This window comes from Marmota monax, unplaced genomic scaffold (genome assembly GCF_021218885.2).
Source record: "Marmota monax isolate L192 unplaced genomic scaffold, Marmota_monax_Labrador192_F-V1.1 WCK01_AAM20220418_F8-fsc00157, whole genome shotgun sequence".
In the NCBI taxonomy this organism is placed as follows: Eukaryota; Metazoa; Chordata; class Mammalia; order Rodentia; family Sciuridae; genus Marmota; species Marmota monax.
The window spans coordinates 504,356-518,579 of NW_026694573.1; the positions used below are offsets into that span (position 1 = coordinate 504,356).

Sequence of the window (14,224 nt, forward strand, 5' to 3'; positions counted from 1 at the left end):
GAGTTCAAAGTCAAACTCAGCAACTTAGTGAAGCACCAGACAACTCAGAGAGACCATATTTCTAAATAAAATATTAAAAAGGTCTGCGGATGTGGTGCAGTGGTTGAGTGCCCCCCTGGGTTCAATCCCCAGTACCAAAACAAACAAAAAACAGATTGTTGATGGCAAAAAAAAAAAAAAGGGAGGGGGTAATGAAGTAGAAAAAGTTACATCTAAAAAGTCAGTAGAGGACTGGGGATGTAACTCCGAGGTAGAGCACTTGCCTAGGATATACAAGGCACTAGGTTCCACCCTGCACTGCAAGATAAATAAATAAAAATTAAAAAGCCAATAGAGGAAATAAAATAGAAAACAAAAAATATTGAAAAACCCAAAAGAAGCCAGAAAAGGGGGAATGGAGGAATGATGGAAGAAATAGAAAACAAGTAGTAAAATGGTAGACCTAAGCCTAATCATATTAATAATTGCATAAAAATGGATTAAACTTTACAACTAAACAAATGCAGAGATTGTCATACTTGATTTTAAAAAACAAAATCCAACTATATGTTAACTACAAGAGATGCCTTTACATATAAAAACACATCCAGATTGAAAGTAAACAGATGGAAAATATATATATAATCTGAAATGAAAGCACTACAAAGCTGATGTATCTATATCAATATCAAACAATGTGGACTTCAAGAGGAGTTTCACCAAAGATAAAAGAGGAACATTTCATAATCATAAAAGGCTCAACTTATCAGGAAAGCTTAACACTCATAAATGTACATAACTAGTAACAGAACTGCTTTTGTTGTTGTTGTTGTTGTTGCAGTACTGGAGATTGAATCCAGGGGTACTCTACCACTAAGTTACACCCCAGTTTTTTAATATTTTATTTTGACCCAGGTTGCTGAGGCTAATTTTGAACTTGCAATACTCCTGCCTCAGTGTTATGAATCACTGAGATTACAGGCATATTCCAATGCAGCCAGCCAGAATTGCAAAATTAAAACAATAAAAGACAAAACTGTGGGTTTGATACCAGAATCATAGTTAGATAGATAAAGGACGAATTCACACAGATTTTAATACCTTGCTCAGCAATTGATATACAGCTGAAAAATTCAGGTTTGAAGGCACTATCAACCACCTAAATCCAATTGACATTTATAGAACACTATGCCCATTTTTAATTTTTTGAACAGAAGTCACATTATTTTCATTTATACTCTAATGGCTAGCAGCTCTGATAGAATTTTGTGAAAAGTTTCAATAACAAGTTTTTGAGGGTAAATCATACTCATATAAATGGTACAATTTGACAATTAAAAAAATTTTTTTTAGTTGTAGTTGGACACAATACCTTTATTTTATTTATTTATTTTTACCTGGTGCTGAGGATTGAATCCAGGGCCTCGCACATGCTAGGTGAGCACTACACCACTGAGCCACAATCCCAGCCCACAATTTGATAACTTTTGACAAATGTATCTACTCAGGAAGTCACCCCAATGATCAAGATATAGAAACTTTTTAAAAAATATATTTTTTAGTTATCAGTGGACCTTTATTTTATTTATTTATATGTGGTGTTGAGAATTGAACCCAATGCCCCACACATGCCAGGCAAATGCTCCACCACTGAGCCACCACTCCAGCCCCAAGATATAGAAATTTTTCATCCCCTTTCCCCCAAATTTCTTCATGCCCTCTTGGTCTTTCACTTCTTCCACTTCTTTGTTCTAGGTGAGGACTGATCAGCTTTCTGCCACTAAGGATGAATTTGCATTTTTCCGGAACATCTTATATAAAGGGTTTCATACAGTATATACTCTATTGAGTCTGATTTCTTTCACTCAGTTTTTGTGATGTACCTGATTTATCTTTTTCTCTTCTTCTTTTTAATAAATAGTATTCCATTGAACAGATGTGCCAATTTTGCTTATCCATTCACCTATAGGTGAATATTTGACTTGGATTGTTATGGGCTATTAGCAATGAAACTGCAACAAATGTTTTAATTTCTCTTGGTCATCTGGGACTGAAATGTCTAGGTCATAAAGTTAGCACATGTTTAACATTATAAGAATGATGCTGGATATGGTGATGCCCACCTATAAACCCAATGACTCTGGAGGCTAAGGCAGAAGGATCAATTGAGCCCACAAGTTGGAGAGCAGGCTGGGCAATACAGCAAGACTCCCTCTCAAAAACGAAAACAAAAAAGCCCCAAACAGTGAATACATCTCTTCAAAAGAAAGATTTTTAGGGCTGGGGATGTGGCTCAAGTGGTAGCACGCTCGCCTAGCATGCGTGAGGCACTGGGTTCGATTCTCAGCACCACATAAAAATAAAATAAAGATATTGTGTCCACCTAAAACTAAAAAATAAATATTTTTTTAAAAAGAAAGATTTATAATCCATGACCCCAGCAATTTCTTTAAACCAAAAAAAAAAGAACAAATTAAGACCAACATAAATAAGATATAAATAATAAATGTAAAAGTGGATAACAATTAAGTAGAAAAAAATCATGATTAATAAAATAAAATGTTTGTTATTTGAAAAAAATAAAATTACTTGTATCAGGAACGAAAGAAGAAACACTGCTACTAAAGTTATAGGCATTAAAAGAATAATAAAAGCACTGGAGTGTATCTCAATGGTAGGGTGCTTGCCTCCCATGCATGAGGCTCTGGGTTTAATCCTCAAGCTTGCATGTGTACACACACATATACTCATATACTCACAAATGATAATAAGGCAATATTACAAATAAATTTGACAATTTAGATGAAATAGACAGATTTCTTAATAAGAAGTAGAAAATATGAGTAGCCCTCTATTAAAATGTTTATAAATTCTTCATTAAAAATATCTCATAAACTGGGGCTGGGGATGTGGCTCAGTGGTAGAGCACTTGACTAGCATGTGTGATGTACTGGTTTTGAGTCTCAGCACCATATAAAAATGAATAACTAAAATAAAGGTATTGTGTCCATCTACAACTAAAAAAATTTTAAAAAACCTCATAAATTGGGTGTGGTAACAAATACCATAATCTTAGCTACTTGAGATTTCAAATTCAAGGACAGCCTGTACAACTTAGTAAGACTCTGTCTCAAAGTAAGAAGGGCTAGAGATAATAATAACTCAGTGTAGAGCTTTTGCCTAGTATGCATGAGTGTTATGGTTTGGATGTGAAGTGTCCCCCAAAAGCTCACTTATGAGAAAATGTAAGAAGGTTCAGAAGAGAAATGATTGGGCTGTAAGAGTCTTAACCCAATCAGTGATTTAATCCCCTGATAGGGATTAACTGAATGGTAATTGAAGTGGTAGGGTGTGGCTGGAGGAGGTGGGAATTGGGGCGTGACTATGGGGTATATATTTGTCTCTGGCAAGTGGAAATCTCTTTCTCTCTGATCATGATGTGAGATGCTTCCCTCTGCCACACTCTCCCGCCATGATGTTCAGCCTCACCTTGAGCTCTGAGGAAAGGAACCAGCCTTCTATGGACTAAGACCTCTGAAACCGTGAGCCTCAAATAAACTTTTCCTCCTTTATAGTTGTTCTGGTTGGGTCCTTAAGTCACAGCAGTGAAAAAGCTGACTAAAACAATGAGGCTCTGGGTTAAATTCCTGGTACTTCAAAAACAAATAACAAAACAAAACAAACAAAAAACTACCTCATAAAAAAACTCCAGGCCCAGATTGTTTCATTGATTAATGTTATAGAATATTTAGGGAAGAGTTAGTGCCAATCTTTACAATAATTATCTCAGAAAATAGATGAGAAAGAAATATTTCCCAAATTATCACCTTGGTTTCAAAACCAGACAATTACAAGCAAAGAAACATTACAAGCAAAGAAAATGACCAATATTCCTCAAAAATAGATGAAAAAGTCCTTAACAAAATATGAGCATATTGAATTTAGCAATACATGCAAAAATTCATTATGGCCAAGTGGGATTCATCCCAGGAATGCTAGATGGTTTCATATTCAACATTTAATCAATATAATTTATCACATTAACAGAATGATAAATAAAAATATTGTGATCATATCAATAGAGAAAAAGCATATGTCATTCACATATATCATGTATTTATGTGAAACAAACTCTTAATAAACTAGAGCTAAAAAGAAACTCTCTCAACCTGCTGAAAAGTCATCTAGGATAAATGTCGATGGCTAATATCTCACTTAGTGGTGAAAGATCAAACACTTTCCTTCTAAGATTAGGAATAAGTCAAGGATTCGTACTCCTATCACCTTTGTTGAACTTTGTTACTAAAGATCTTGGCTGTTTTTAGGGGGGAAAAACACATATACACACACACACATATATAAATATACATATATGGTGTATATATACATATGAATATATGATGTACATATTATAGATTGATAAATAGATACACAGAAATGTCCTTTGTATATTCAGCCCTCTGTATCAGTGGGTTCCACATCCACAGATTCAACCAACTGTGGATGGAAAATTTGGGAGGGGAATGGTGTCTGTACTGAACATATACAGACTTGCATTTCTTGTTATTATTTCCAAAATAATACAACTATTTGCCTAGCATTTATATTATCTTAGGTACTACAAGTAATCTAGAGATGATTTAAAGTATAAGAGATGGATATGGCTGTGGCTGAAGCAAGAAGATTACTTGGACACAGGAGTTTGAGAGGAGTCTGGGTAACATAGTCAGAACTTGTATTAAAAAGGAAAACAAAGGGGCTGGGGCTGAGGCTCAGCGGTAGTGCACTTGCCTAGCATGTGTGAGGCACTGGGTTCGATTCTCAGCACCACATATAAATAAATAAATAAAAATAAAGATCTATCAACAATTTTTTAAAAAATATTTTTAAAAAAAAGGGGGGGGGGGGCTGGGGATGTGGCTCAAGCGGTAGCGCGCTCGTCTGGCATGCGTGCAGCCCGGGTTCGATCCTCAGCACCACAAACAAAGAAAGATGTTGTGTCCACCGAGAACTAAAAAATAAATATTAAAAAAATTCTCTCTCTCTCTCTAAAAATAAATAAATACATAAATAAATAAATAAACTAGAGAAGTAGACATACAAGGGTTGAAACTTAAAAAAAAAAAAAAAAAAGGAAAAAAAAAGTATACAGGAGGTCCTTCCCTCCGGTGCTAGTAGGCGACCGTTCTCCACCGACACTCAGACTACTGGACTAAGGCCAGTTCGTGGGGCGCTCGGTGTGCGGACATACCCGCTTCGCGGACACGCTTTCCCGGTGGTGGATGACCTCGGGAAACTGGGACCGAAAAGGCCGGGGAGAGCACGCAGGACTGCCCCTGTGCCGGGTGGAGAGCGTCTCGGCATTTCGCCCACGCCATCTGTAGCCGTTCAGAACCCAGACCCTAGACCTCCGTCGCTCCGTGTCAAGTGGGGAAGTGACAGCCAGGTCGGCCTCCCTGTAACCTGGGCTATAGAGAAGCAACCTCAAGACCCATGGATATGAGCAGCTTGTGGCAACGTGAAGATGTGCGGATGCCAGGTGGGCCCGGTGGCGCTGGCTTTTAATCCCAGCAGCTCAGGAGGCAGAGGCAGAAGGATGGCAAGTCCGAGGCCAACCTCTGCAAATTTAAGGGAGACTGTCTCTAGAATTTTTTTAAAAGTCTGGAATGTAGCTCAGTGGTTGAGCACTTGTTTAGCATGCATGAAGCCCTTAGGTGCAATTGCCAGTGCCAGAAAAAAAAAAAAAAAACCTACTGCTGGGCAGCTCTTGGTGTTGAATGAAATCAGGCCACTAAGTGGGGGGAACCATGGTCACAGGCTCATTGTGCCTTGTGTGGTCCTAGTCCCTAACCTCTCCCTTCCTGCCACTCTCCTTCAGCAGAATCAGACTGGCTAGGCAGAGTTCCGCTAGAATTTGCCCAGATTTCAGCCTGATTCATACAGTCATCAAAGTCAGGGAGCACCTTCTGTGTGTGCAAGGCAGGAAGCTTCAATTTTATTCTGTTTACTACTTCATAAAAGCATCTTTACTGTCTCAGAAATGGCAGAAGACAAAATGAGCACACCACCCCCATTATAAGCAGTGGATTTTAATGTGTCTCCTTTGGAGCAGTTAAGGTGACCTCTGAGGATGCCCAAAGGTTGTCTGGCACTTTGGTACAGAAGGATTTGGTCCAATCTTGTGCTGACTTAGGATACAGAAAGGCACATAGAGTTGGGCCTCAAACTCCCTTGGGCTGTGGTGGGGCAGAAAGTGAGCAAGAAAGTGGCTTGGGGGAGACAGGATGGGTGTGGCTTGAGTTGTTGACCAAAGCAGTTGTCCTGGGTGGTTGCTGGGGCACTGAGGGCAGCACAAGCCCTCAAGCTGGGTAGCTGCTGCTGTAGTGGCCCCCATCTGCCCAGTTCACCAGCTCGCTGCTCTGGAACCACAGCTGGATCTCTCTCTGGGCCCCTTCCACTGAGTCACTGGCGTGGATGATGTTCCTGTGCCAGGTGACAAGTAGCTTAGTCTCCAGTGTGCACCCAAGGGCCCTAGGGTCAATCTGCTGCTCCCCTGCACCCACAGGAGCAAGCAGGTGACTGCAGAAGGAAAAGGAAAACTAGGAGCCAGAAAACTGCCAGCCCAGCCTCTGGGGCCAGCCCAAACCCTGATTTTTGGGAGCCTCCTTTCCCCACCAGTGTCCCACACCAGCCCTTCAGGGTATCTGGCAGGACAGATAACACACAACACAGAGTACAGTCAAAACAACAAACAATGAGAATGTGTCATCATCAATAAGTGCATGGAAGGGCAGGGAAAGAAGTTGTTCTAGTCAGTATTATTCATGACGTCCCACTGTCAAGCCTCTTTGGCTTCACCCCCCACCAAGGGTGGGGAAAGCTCTGTCACATTTCTGTGACTGAGCGCCTCAGCACCCAGCTGGGGAGTGTGACCCAGTTACGTGCAAGGTTGGTCTCCCACAGCTTCATCTGCCATCCAGCAAGAAACCCAAGCCTTGGGATCTGCCTTCAAAGCATGCTGTTCCTGGAATGGCCCTCCTCACCCCACAGCAGGCAACCCAGTGTATCAGGCTCCCAGTACCTGCTGATGTGGATGCTGAAGTCCCCCCAGATGGTCCCAGGGGCAGCCTCAGTGGAGTCACTGTGTCCTATCATGGCCCTTGAGGTGCGGACCACATTGTACTCTTCCCAGGCCTGCAGTACAGAGCTACAAGTTGGGGAGAAGTGAGGAGCACCAAAAGCCCAGGGCTCAATCCTTTCCCTGTGCTTGGTGGAGGACACACCCACATTGCACATCCTCCACCCTGGTCCTGTCGTACCATTGCCACCACGGGCCCAGAGCTCATGTAGCTGATAAGGGCTGGGTAAAAGGGCTTCCTCTGTAGGTCCTGGTAATGCTCAGCAAGGATGCTGTCAGGTGTCTGGGTAACATGGGAGAAGAGTAAGAGGAGTCCCTAAAGATGAGCCCCCCCCCAAACTGGTGTCCTGACCTCAGGGCACATTGCAGTTAATACCTACATAGGCTGTCATCCCAGACAGATACCTCCCCACACCTGCAAATACCAAGCCACAAAACCCCCATGACACTGGACTGAGCTGTGAATGGCCAAGAAGCACCCCCAGTACCTCAAACACTACAAGGGCTCTGATACCTGCAGCATCTTCATGCCAACCAGCTTGAAGCCCCGCCTCTCAAAGCGCTGGATCACAGTTCCGATGAGCCGGCGCTGTACCCCATCTGGCTTCACTGCAACCAGGGTGCTCTCCTGGGTCCACATCTCCCCAACCTGAGTTCCTGCCTGGGCCCAGACAGCACTAGGCTTCAGAATGCCTTTATGCAGGGCAGCTCTAGAAGGAACAAGCACAGCACCCCCAAACAGGAGCTGCCTCCTAGCACTGCCTGCCAGGGGTACCCAAGGCAGCATGTCCCCACAGCCTTCTCCCACACAGTGGCAAAAACTGCCCAAGACTGGTGCAGTGGTGTACACCTGTAATCCTAGCAGCTCAGGAGGCTGAGGCAGGAGGATTGTGAGTTCAAAGCCAGCCCCAGCAACTTAGTAAGACCCTGTCTCAAAAAAAATTTAAAAAGGGCTGAGGATGGGGGCTGGGGATGTGGCTCAAGCAGTGGTGTGCTCGCCTGGCGTGAGTGTGGCCGGAGTTCGATCCTCAGTACTACATACAAACAAAGATGTTGTGTCCGCTGAAAACTAAAAAAGAATAAATATTAAAATTCTCAAAAAAAAAAATAAAAGTATACAGGAGAATATGTGTAGGTTACATGCAAGTACTATGCCATTTTATATAAGGAAACTGAGCATCTTTAGATCTTGGTGTCCAAGGAGGGTCCTGAAACCAATACCCTGTGGATATCAAGGGACAACTGAATATGAACATATATATTTTAAAAGTATAATTATCTTTAATCATAGATGACATGATCATGTACATGGAAAGTCCTAAGGAATTTATATTCATGGACTCTATCTTTTGCTGGTGCTGGAGATCGAACCCAGGGCCTTGAGCATGCTAAGAATTTGCTCTACCACTGAGTTACACCCATAGCCCAATGGAACTGAAATTTTAACAAAGTGTCAAGGTAATTCAGGAGGAAGAGAATCAACTTTTTAACAGATGGTGCCAGAACAGCAGGATGTACACATGGAGACAAATGAACTTCGACCTATGTCACACAAAGAAATCAGTTCAAAATACACCATAAATATGCATATAAGAGATAAATCAATAGAACTTTTAAAATTAAACATAGGAGAGGGCTGGGGATGTGGCTCGAGCGGTAGCGCGCCCGCCTGGCATGCGTGCGGCCCGGGTTCGATCCTCAGCACCACATACAAACAAAGATGTTGTGTCTGCCAAAAACTAAAAAATAAATAAATAAATATTTAAAAAAAAAAAAAAAATTAAACATAGGAGAAAATCTTCCTTTCACTGGGGAAGCAAAAGTTTCTTTGAATATTAAAATCTCAAGACACCAGACATAAAATTTCTCTTCAAAAGACACTATTGAGAAAATGAATAACACAATTGACAGTAGGAAAAGGTATTTTTGATGAATGTATCTGACAAAGACTTATTCAAAATGTATGTAATAACTTAATAACTTGCAAATTAATAAAATATGACAAACAACCATGTGAAAGCATGGGCACTATTAGTTATCAGGAAATGCAAACCAAAAATACAATGGATATTACTCCTCTCCTGTCAGAATGATTAAAATTTAAAAGGCTGATCATATCAAGTGTTGGGGAGGGTGTGGAGCAGCTAGAATCATGATATATTACTGAAGGAAATACAAAAGTTTCAGTACTTTGGAAAATTCTTGGAAGTTTGTTATAAAGTTAAATATATGTACCTATCTTATGACCCAGCAAGTCCACTCCTAGATATTATCTAAAAGAAATGAAACTTATGTGTATAAAAAGAACTTGCACAAATGCTCATAGCAGCTTTCTTAAAAAAAAACAAAACAGAAAAAAATTCAGAAAAAACAGAATGTCCATGGATAAAAGAATGGACATGAAAACTGTGTAGACATGAAATGAGATGCAATATAGCAATAAAAACAAATGAGACATACTAAACTACAATTTGGATGATTCTTACAAATGTTATATTAACCATAAAAGGCCTGTTTTAGTCAGCTTTTTCACTGCTATGACTAAAGGACGCCACCAGCACAATTGTAGAGGAGGAAAAGTTTATTTGAGGGCTCACAGTTTCAGAGGTCTTGGTCCATAGAAGGCTGGCTCCAATACTTGGGGCTTGAGGTGAGGCAAAACATCATGGAAGAAGAATGTGGCAGAAGGAAGCAGCTCATATGGTGATAAGAAAGCAGAAAGAGTCTCCACTCTCAAGATACAGAATATATACCCCACCGCCACGCCCCCATTCCCACCTCTTCCAGCCACACCCTACCACTTCGGTTAATCCTTATCAGGGGATTAATTCACTGATTGGGTTAAGACTCTTATAACCCAATCATTTCTCCTCTGAACCTTCTTATATTGTCTCACATGTGAGCTTCTGGGGGACACCTCACATCTAAACCATAACAAGGGCAGACACAAAAGAGTCCATACTGTTGGGTTCTGTTTGTTAGAAGTTCCAGAATGAGTGAAATGAAACTATGGAGTAGAAATTGGAACAGTGCCTGTGAAGAATGGAGCATACCGGCACTCTCTGTACAATAGAATGTTCATAGCTTAATTGTATATGCCAGAGGTTTACATGTACAAAATACATGCGACTGTACAATGCATTCTTAGAGGATACATTCTAAGACTTCCAGGTAATCTTGGGTACTACTAAATCCTATATATACTTTGTGTATGTGCCTATGTGCCTCTGATAAAGTTTAAATTTTAAATTAGGCACAGTAAGAGATTATCAAAAATAGCTAAAAATAAAATAGAATAATTATACCAATATACAGTGGTGTTATGTAAATGATTTGGTGTCACTCCTTTCAGTGGATCTCTTGTTGAAAACTTCCTATAGGTTCAAAGCTTTCTGCCATGAATGGTTTTCTGTTTATGTCTTCCACCCACAAAGTAATGGTCTTTTCTTTTTTTAAAATTGGGGATTGAACCAGGGGCAGTTTACTACTGAGTACATCACTAGTCCCCTTTTATTTTTGAGATAGGGTCTCACTAAGTAAATGAGGTATTGCTAAATTGCAGAAGCTGGCCTTAAGCTTGTGATCCTCTTGCCTCAGCCTCCTGAGTTCTTAGATTATAGGCATGCATCACTGTGATCAGCCTCTTTTCATCTTAACTCAGTACTAACCACACACTGTAGCTGTAACTGTCTCAGTTTTAGGTACAACAGTAAAAACTAGCACAAAGTTACTTTTCTTTCTTCACAATTTCATGCTTAGATTCGTTCTTATCATAGATCTTAGCAATATCAACAGGCATTTTTTTTTTCTTTTTCAGAAATTTCACTTTTCACTAAAAGGAACAAAGGAAGCAATTTACAACTTCTCTTTGGCATATCCAAATTGACAGTATCTCTATTTTTGTGTTTGGGGACCATTATTAATAAAATAAGGATTACTTGAGAACAAGTACAAAGGGATGGTTCATCCTGAGAGATACAGAATGGGGCGGTGCTATATTTCTGGTACTCAAAATGCTATGTAATTTAAGAATCTTATATTGTTTATTTATGGAATTTTTTAATATAGTATTTTCAGTCTACGGTTGAGCATAGGTAACTGAAACCATAGAAAGAGAAACTTCAGATATGGGGATGCAACTACATTAGGTTCTGTATATTTCATTATAGTAAATCTAACCTCAACAACAAAAAGAATGGAAGGAAACCCACAAAGGCTCTACTCTTTCTAAAGGCTGAAGTACAAGGAGCCCTGGAGCACCACACTCAGGGGCTCATCCTCCTGGCTAAATTGGAAGGGTCTCTGAAGTGTCCATGCTAATCACATAGGTCACAGACTCATCAGCAGGACAGAAGGTAGACCTTTCTGGAAAATGACCATTAGACCTCTGAAAAGGCACCAAAGGATACAGCTCTGAATTTTGAAGGAAATTTCTGTCAAGACAGTAAAATGGCTGGCTAAATAGCAAAGCTCTGCTGCTCCTGATTCTGACTCAGATGCTCTGAAGAATGACTCTCATGCAAGTCCAAGCACAAAGAGCACAGGCAGCTAAGAGGCTAATAGTTGTTGGAGAGTGAATATCAACCCTTCTGTGCTGCCTATGCCTGCTTCTTGTTACCCCTGGCTCTAGGGAGGCACAGGGCTCACATTAACCTGAAACATCTGAGAGACAAAGTCCAATCTAATGTCCTTTGGGTGACCACTTTCGCTGGGCCTCGCAGTTCAAATGCATCCATACAAGTAAGGGGATTTCCCTTGGGTAAGTCTTGTCCATCTGTGAATTGAGCTTATTCCTGCTTTATTATCCTTGGGAATTCTTTCATCATATGATGGGCTCTCAGCAAAGTTTGCTTCCCCCACTCTGGTTGAAAAGGCAGCCTGGGCCCTGTTAAGGACTCAATCCATAGGAAAGTTAAAATTATTTGGAAATATATGTATTGAAGTCAGTATATGCATCACATTAGTAGAGCAAAAGGGGAAAAAAATGTGTGATCATCTCAATACAGAAAAAGCATTTGACAAAACTCAATACTTTTTCAAGACAAAGATACTCAATAATAGGATGCTTCTTCAAAATAGTAAAGCTCATACATGAAAAACCCACAGTCAACATCATATTTCATTCTGAAAGTCTAAAATCTGTTCCCTTAAGACAGGGGACAAAACAAGGATGCACATTTCTGCCACATCTATTCCAACATAGTGCTTGATATGGTTTAGATATGAAGAGCCTCCCAAAGGCTCATGTATAAGACAATGCAAGAAAGTTTAGAGGTGAAATGATTGGGTTAAAAAAGCTATAATCTATTTAGTGGTAAATGTAGGCAGGTGGGGAGTGCCTAGAGGAGGTAGATGTCTGGGGGTGTGCCTTTGGGGTTTATATTTTGTCCCTGGTGAGCAGAACTCTGTTTTCTGATTGTCATGGTCTGAGCTGTTTTTCTCCTCCACACTCTTCTGCCAAGATGTTCTGCCTCACCTGCGGCCCAGAGCAAAGATATGGGCCATCTGAAACCCCTTAACCGTGAGCTTCCTCTTCTAAAATTGTTCTCATTAGGTCTTTTGGTCATAGAAGCAAAAAAGCTAAAACAGTACTGGAAGTTGTAGCCAGAATAATTATGCAAGAAAAGGAGTTCCAAAATGGAAAGAAAGAAGTAAAAATCTTTGTTCATAGATGTTATGAGCTTACCTAGAAAACCATGAAGTTCCTCAAAAGCATTGTTAAAACTATTAAGTTGGGGCGGTGGTGCCCCACTGTGATCCCAGTGACTTGGGAGGCTGAGGCAGGAAGATTACAAGTTTGAGGCCAGCCTCAGCAATTTAGCGAGGCCCTAAGCAATTTAGCAAGACCCTGTCTCAAAATAAAACATAAAAAGAGCTGGGGAATGTAGATCAGTGGTAAATTGCCCTGAGTTAAATCCCCACTACCACCCTACCCCCTGAATTGCTAAAAGAAATAAAAGAAAACCTAAATAAGCTAGGCATGGTGGTGTACATCTGAAATCCCAGCTGCTTGGGAGGCTGAGGCAGGAGGATAGTGAGTTTGAAGCCAGCCTCAGACTTAGCAAGGCACTTAGCAACTCAGTGAGACCTTGTCTCTAAATAAAATATAAAAAAGGGCTGGGGATGTGGTTCAGTGGTAAGCACACCTGGGTTCAACCCTCAGTATTGAAAGAAAGAAAGGAAGAAAGAAAACCTAAATAAAAGGAAAAGACATAAAATAAAACCTGAAAATAAAAGACTAAAATAATATTCCCCCAGAGCTAGAAGAGCATCGTACACAGGGTCTCATGCATACTAGGCAAGTGTTCTACCACTGAGCTCATCTCATTGGTAAGATATCAATACTATCCAAAGTGACCTAAGATTCAATGAATTATTATTAAAATATCCATGGTGATTTTGCAGAGATAGAAAAACCTATCCTGAAATTCATATGGAATCTCAAGGGACCCCTAATAGTCAAAACAATCTCAAAAAGGAACAAACTTGAAGGTCTCATACTTCCTTTTTTGAAAGCATACTACCAAGCTACAGTAATCAAAACATTGTGGTAATGGCATAAAGACAAATGTATAGCCAGAAATAGTGGTGCATTCCAGCTACTCCAGAGATCAACCTGGGCAACTAAGTAAGACTGTATCTCAGAATAAACAAAGGGCTGGGCATGTAGCTCAGTGGTAAAGGGCCCCTGAGTTCAATCTCCAGTACAAGAAAAAATAAAATAAATAAAAAGACACATAAACTGATGGGAACTAATAGAAAGTCTAGAAATAAACTCTCACATACAATTTTTTTTTTTTTGGTACCAGGGATTGAATCCAGGGGCACTTAACCACTGAGCCACATCTCCATCCCTTTTTATTTTTTATTTTGAGGCAGGGTCTCTCCAAGTTGCTTAGAACCTCTCTAAATTGCTGAGGCTGGCATTGAACTTGTGATCCTCCTGCCTCAGCTTCCCAAGCTGCTAAGATTACAGGAGTGTGCTATCATGCCCAGCATATATTATTTTTTAAAAAATTTATTATTTAGGTGTAGTTGGACACAATACCTTTATTTATTTATTTTTATGTAGTGCTGAGGATCTAATCCAAGGCCTCACACGTGCTA

The 14,224-nt window shown here is 40.4% G+C and overlaps 2 protein-coding genes across 5 annotated transcripts in view; one reads left to right on the plus strand and one right to left on the minus strand.

The window, feature by feature from the left end:
- The window catches only part of Txnrd2 (thioredoxin reductase 2), a 78,084-nt gene extending 67,116 nt beyond the window's left edge, over positions 1-10,968 (plus strand). For 2 of the 4 annotated variants that reach the window (XM_058571718.1, XM_058571719.1), the window contains one exon: positions 10,935-10,968. In XM_058571718.1, the coding sequence (XP_058427701.1) occupies positions 10,935-10,953 (19 nt within the window). In that variant the 3' untranslated portion in view covers positions 10,954-10,968. Of the gene's footprint in view, positions 1-1,734; positions 1,913-10,934 lie in introns of those variants that run through there. The other 2 variants (XM_046421127.2, XM_058571720.1) reach the window with 1 other exon arrangement.
- LOC124076987 (nucleoside diphosphate kinase, mitochondrial-like) lies at positions 5,988-7,757 on the minus strand. The gene is made up of 4 exons (XM_046421138.2): positions 7,632-7,757; positions 7,299-7,400; positions 7,061-7,173; positions 5,988-6,462 (listed from the first exon to the last, which is right to left on the minus strand). The coding sequence occupies exons 1-4, from the start codon at positions 7,755-7,757 to the stop codon at positions 6,339-6,341; spliced, it is 465 nt and encodes a 154-aa protein (XP_046277094.1). The 3' UTR covers positions 5,988-6,338.
- Positions 10,969-14,224: the final 3,256 nt, after the last annotated feature.

Excerpts from the sequence above, each read along its gene's own strand:
- LOC124076987 (XM_046421138.2), bottom strand. The coding sequence starts at position 7,757 with ATGTGGACCCAGGAGAGCACCCTGGTTGCAGTGAAGCCAGATGGGGTA. Across the intron at positions 7,401-7,631 it reads TTGGCATGAAGATGCTGCAG|ACACCTGACAGCATCCTTGC; the intron begins GTATCAGAGCCC and ends CATGTTACCCAG. Across the intron at positions 6,463-7,060 it reads TTCAGCATCCACATCAGCAG|GAACATCATCCACGCCAGTG; the intron begins GTACTGGGAGCC and ends CACCTGGCACAG.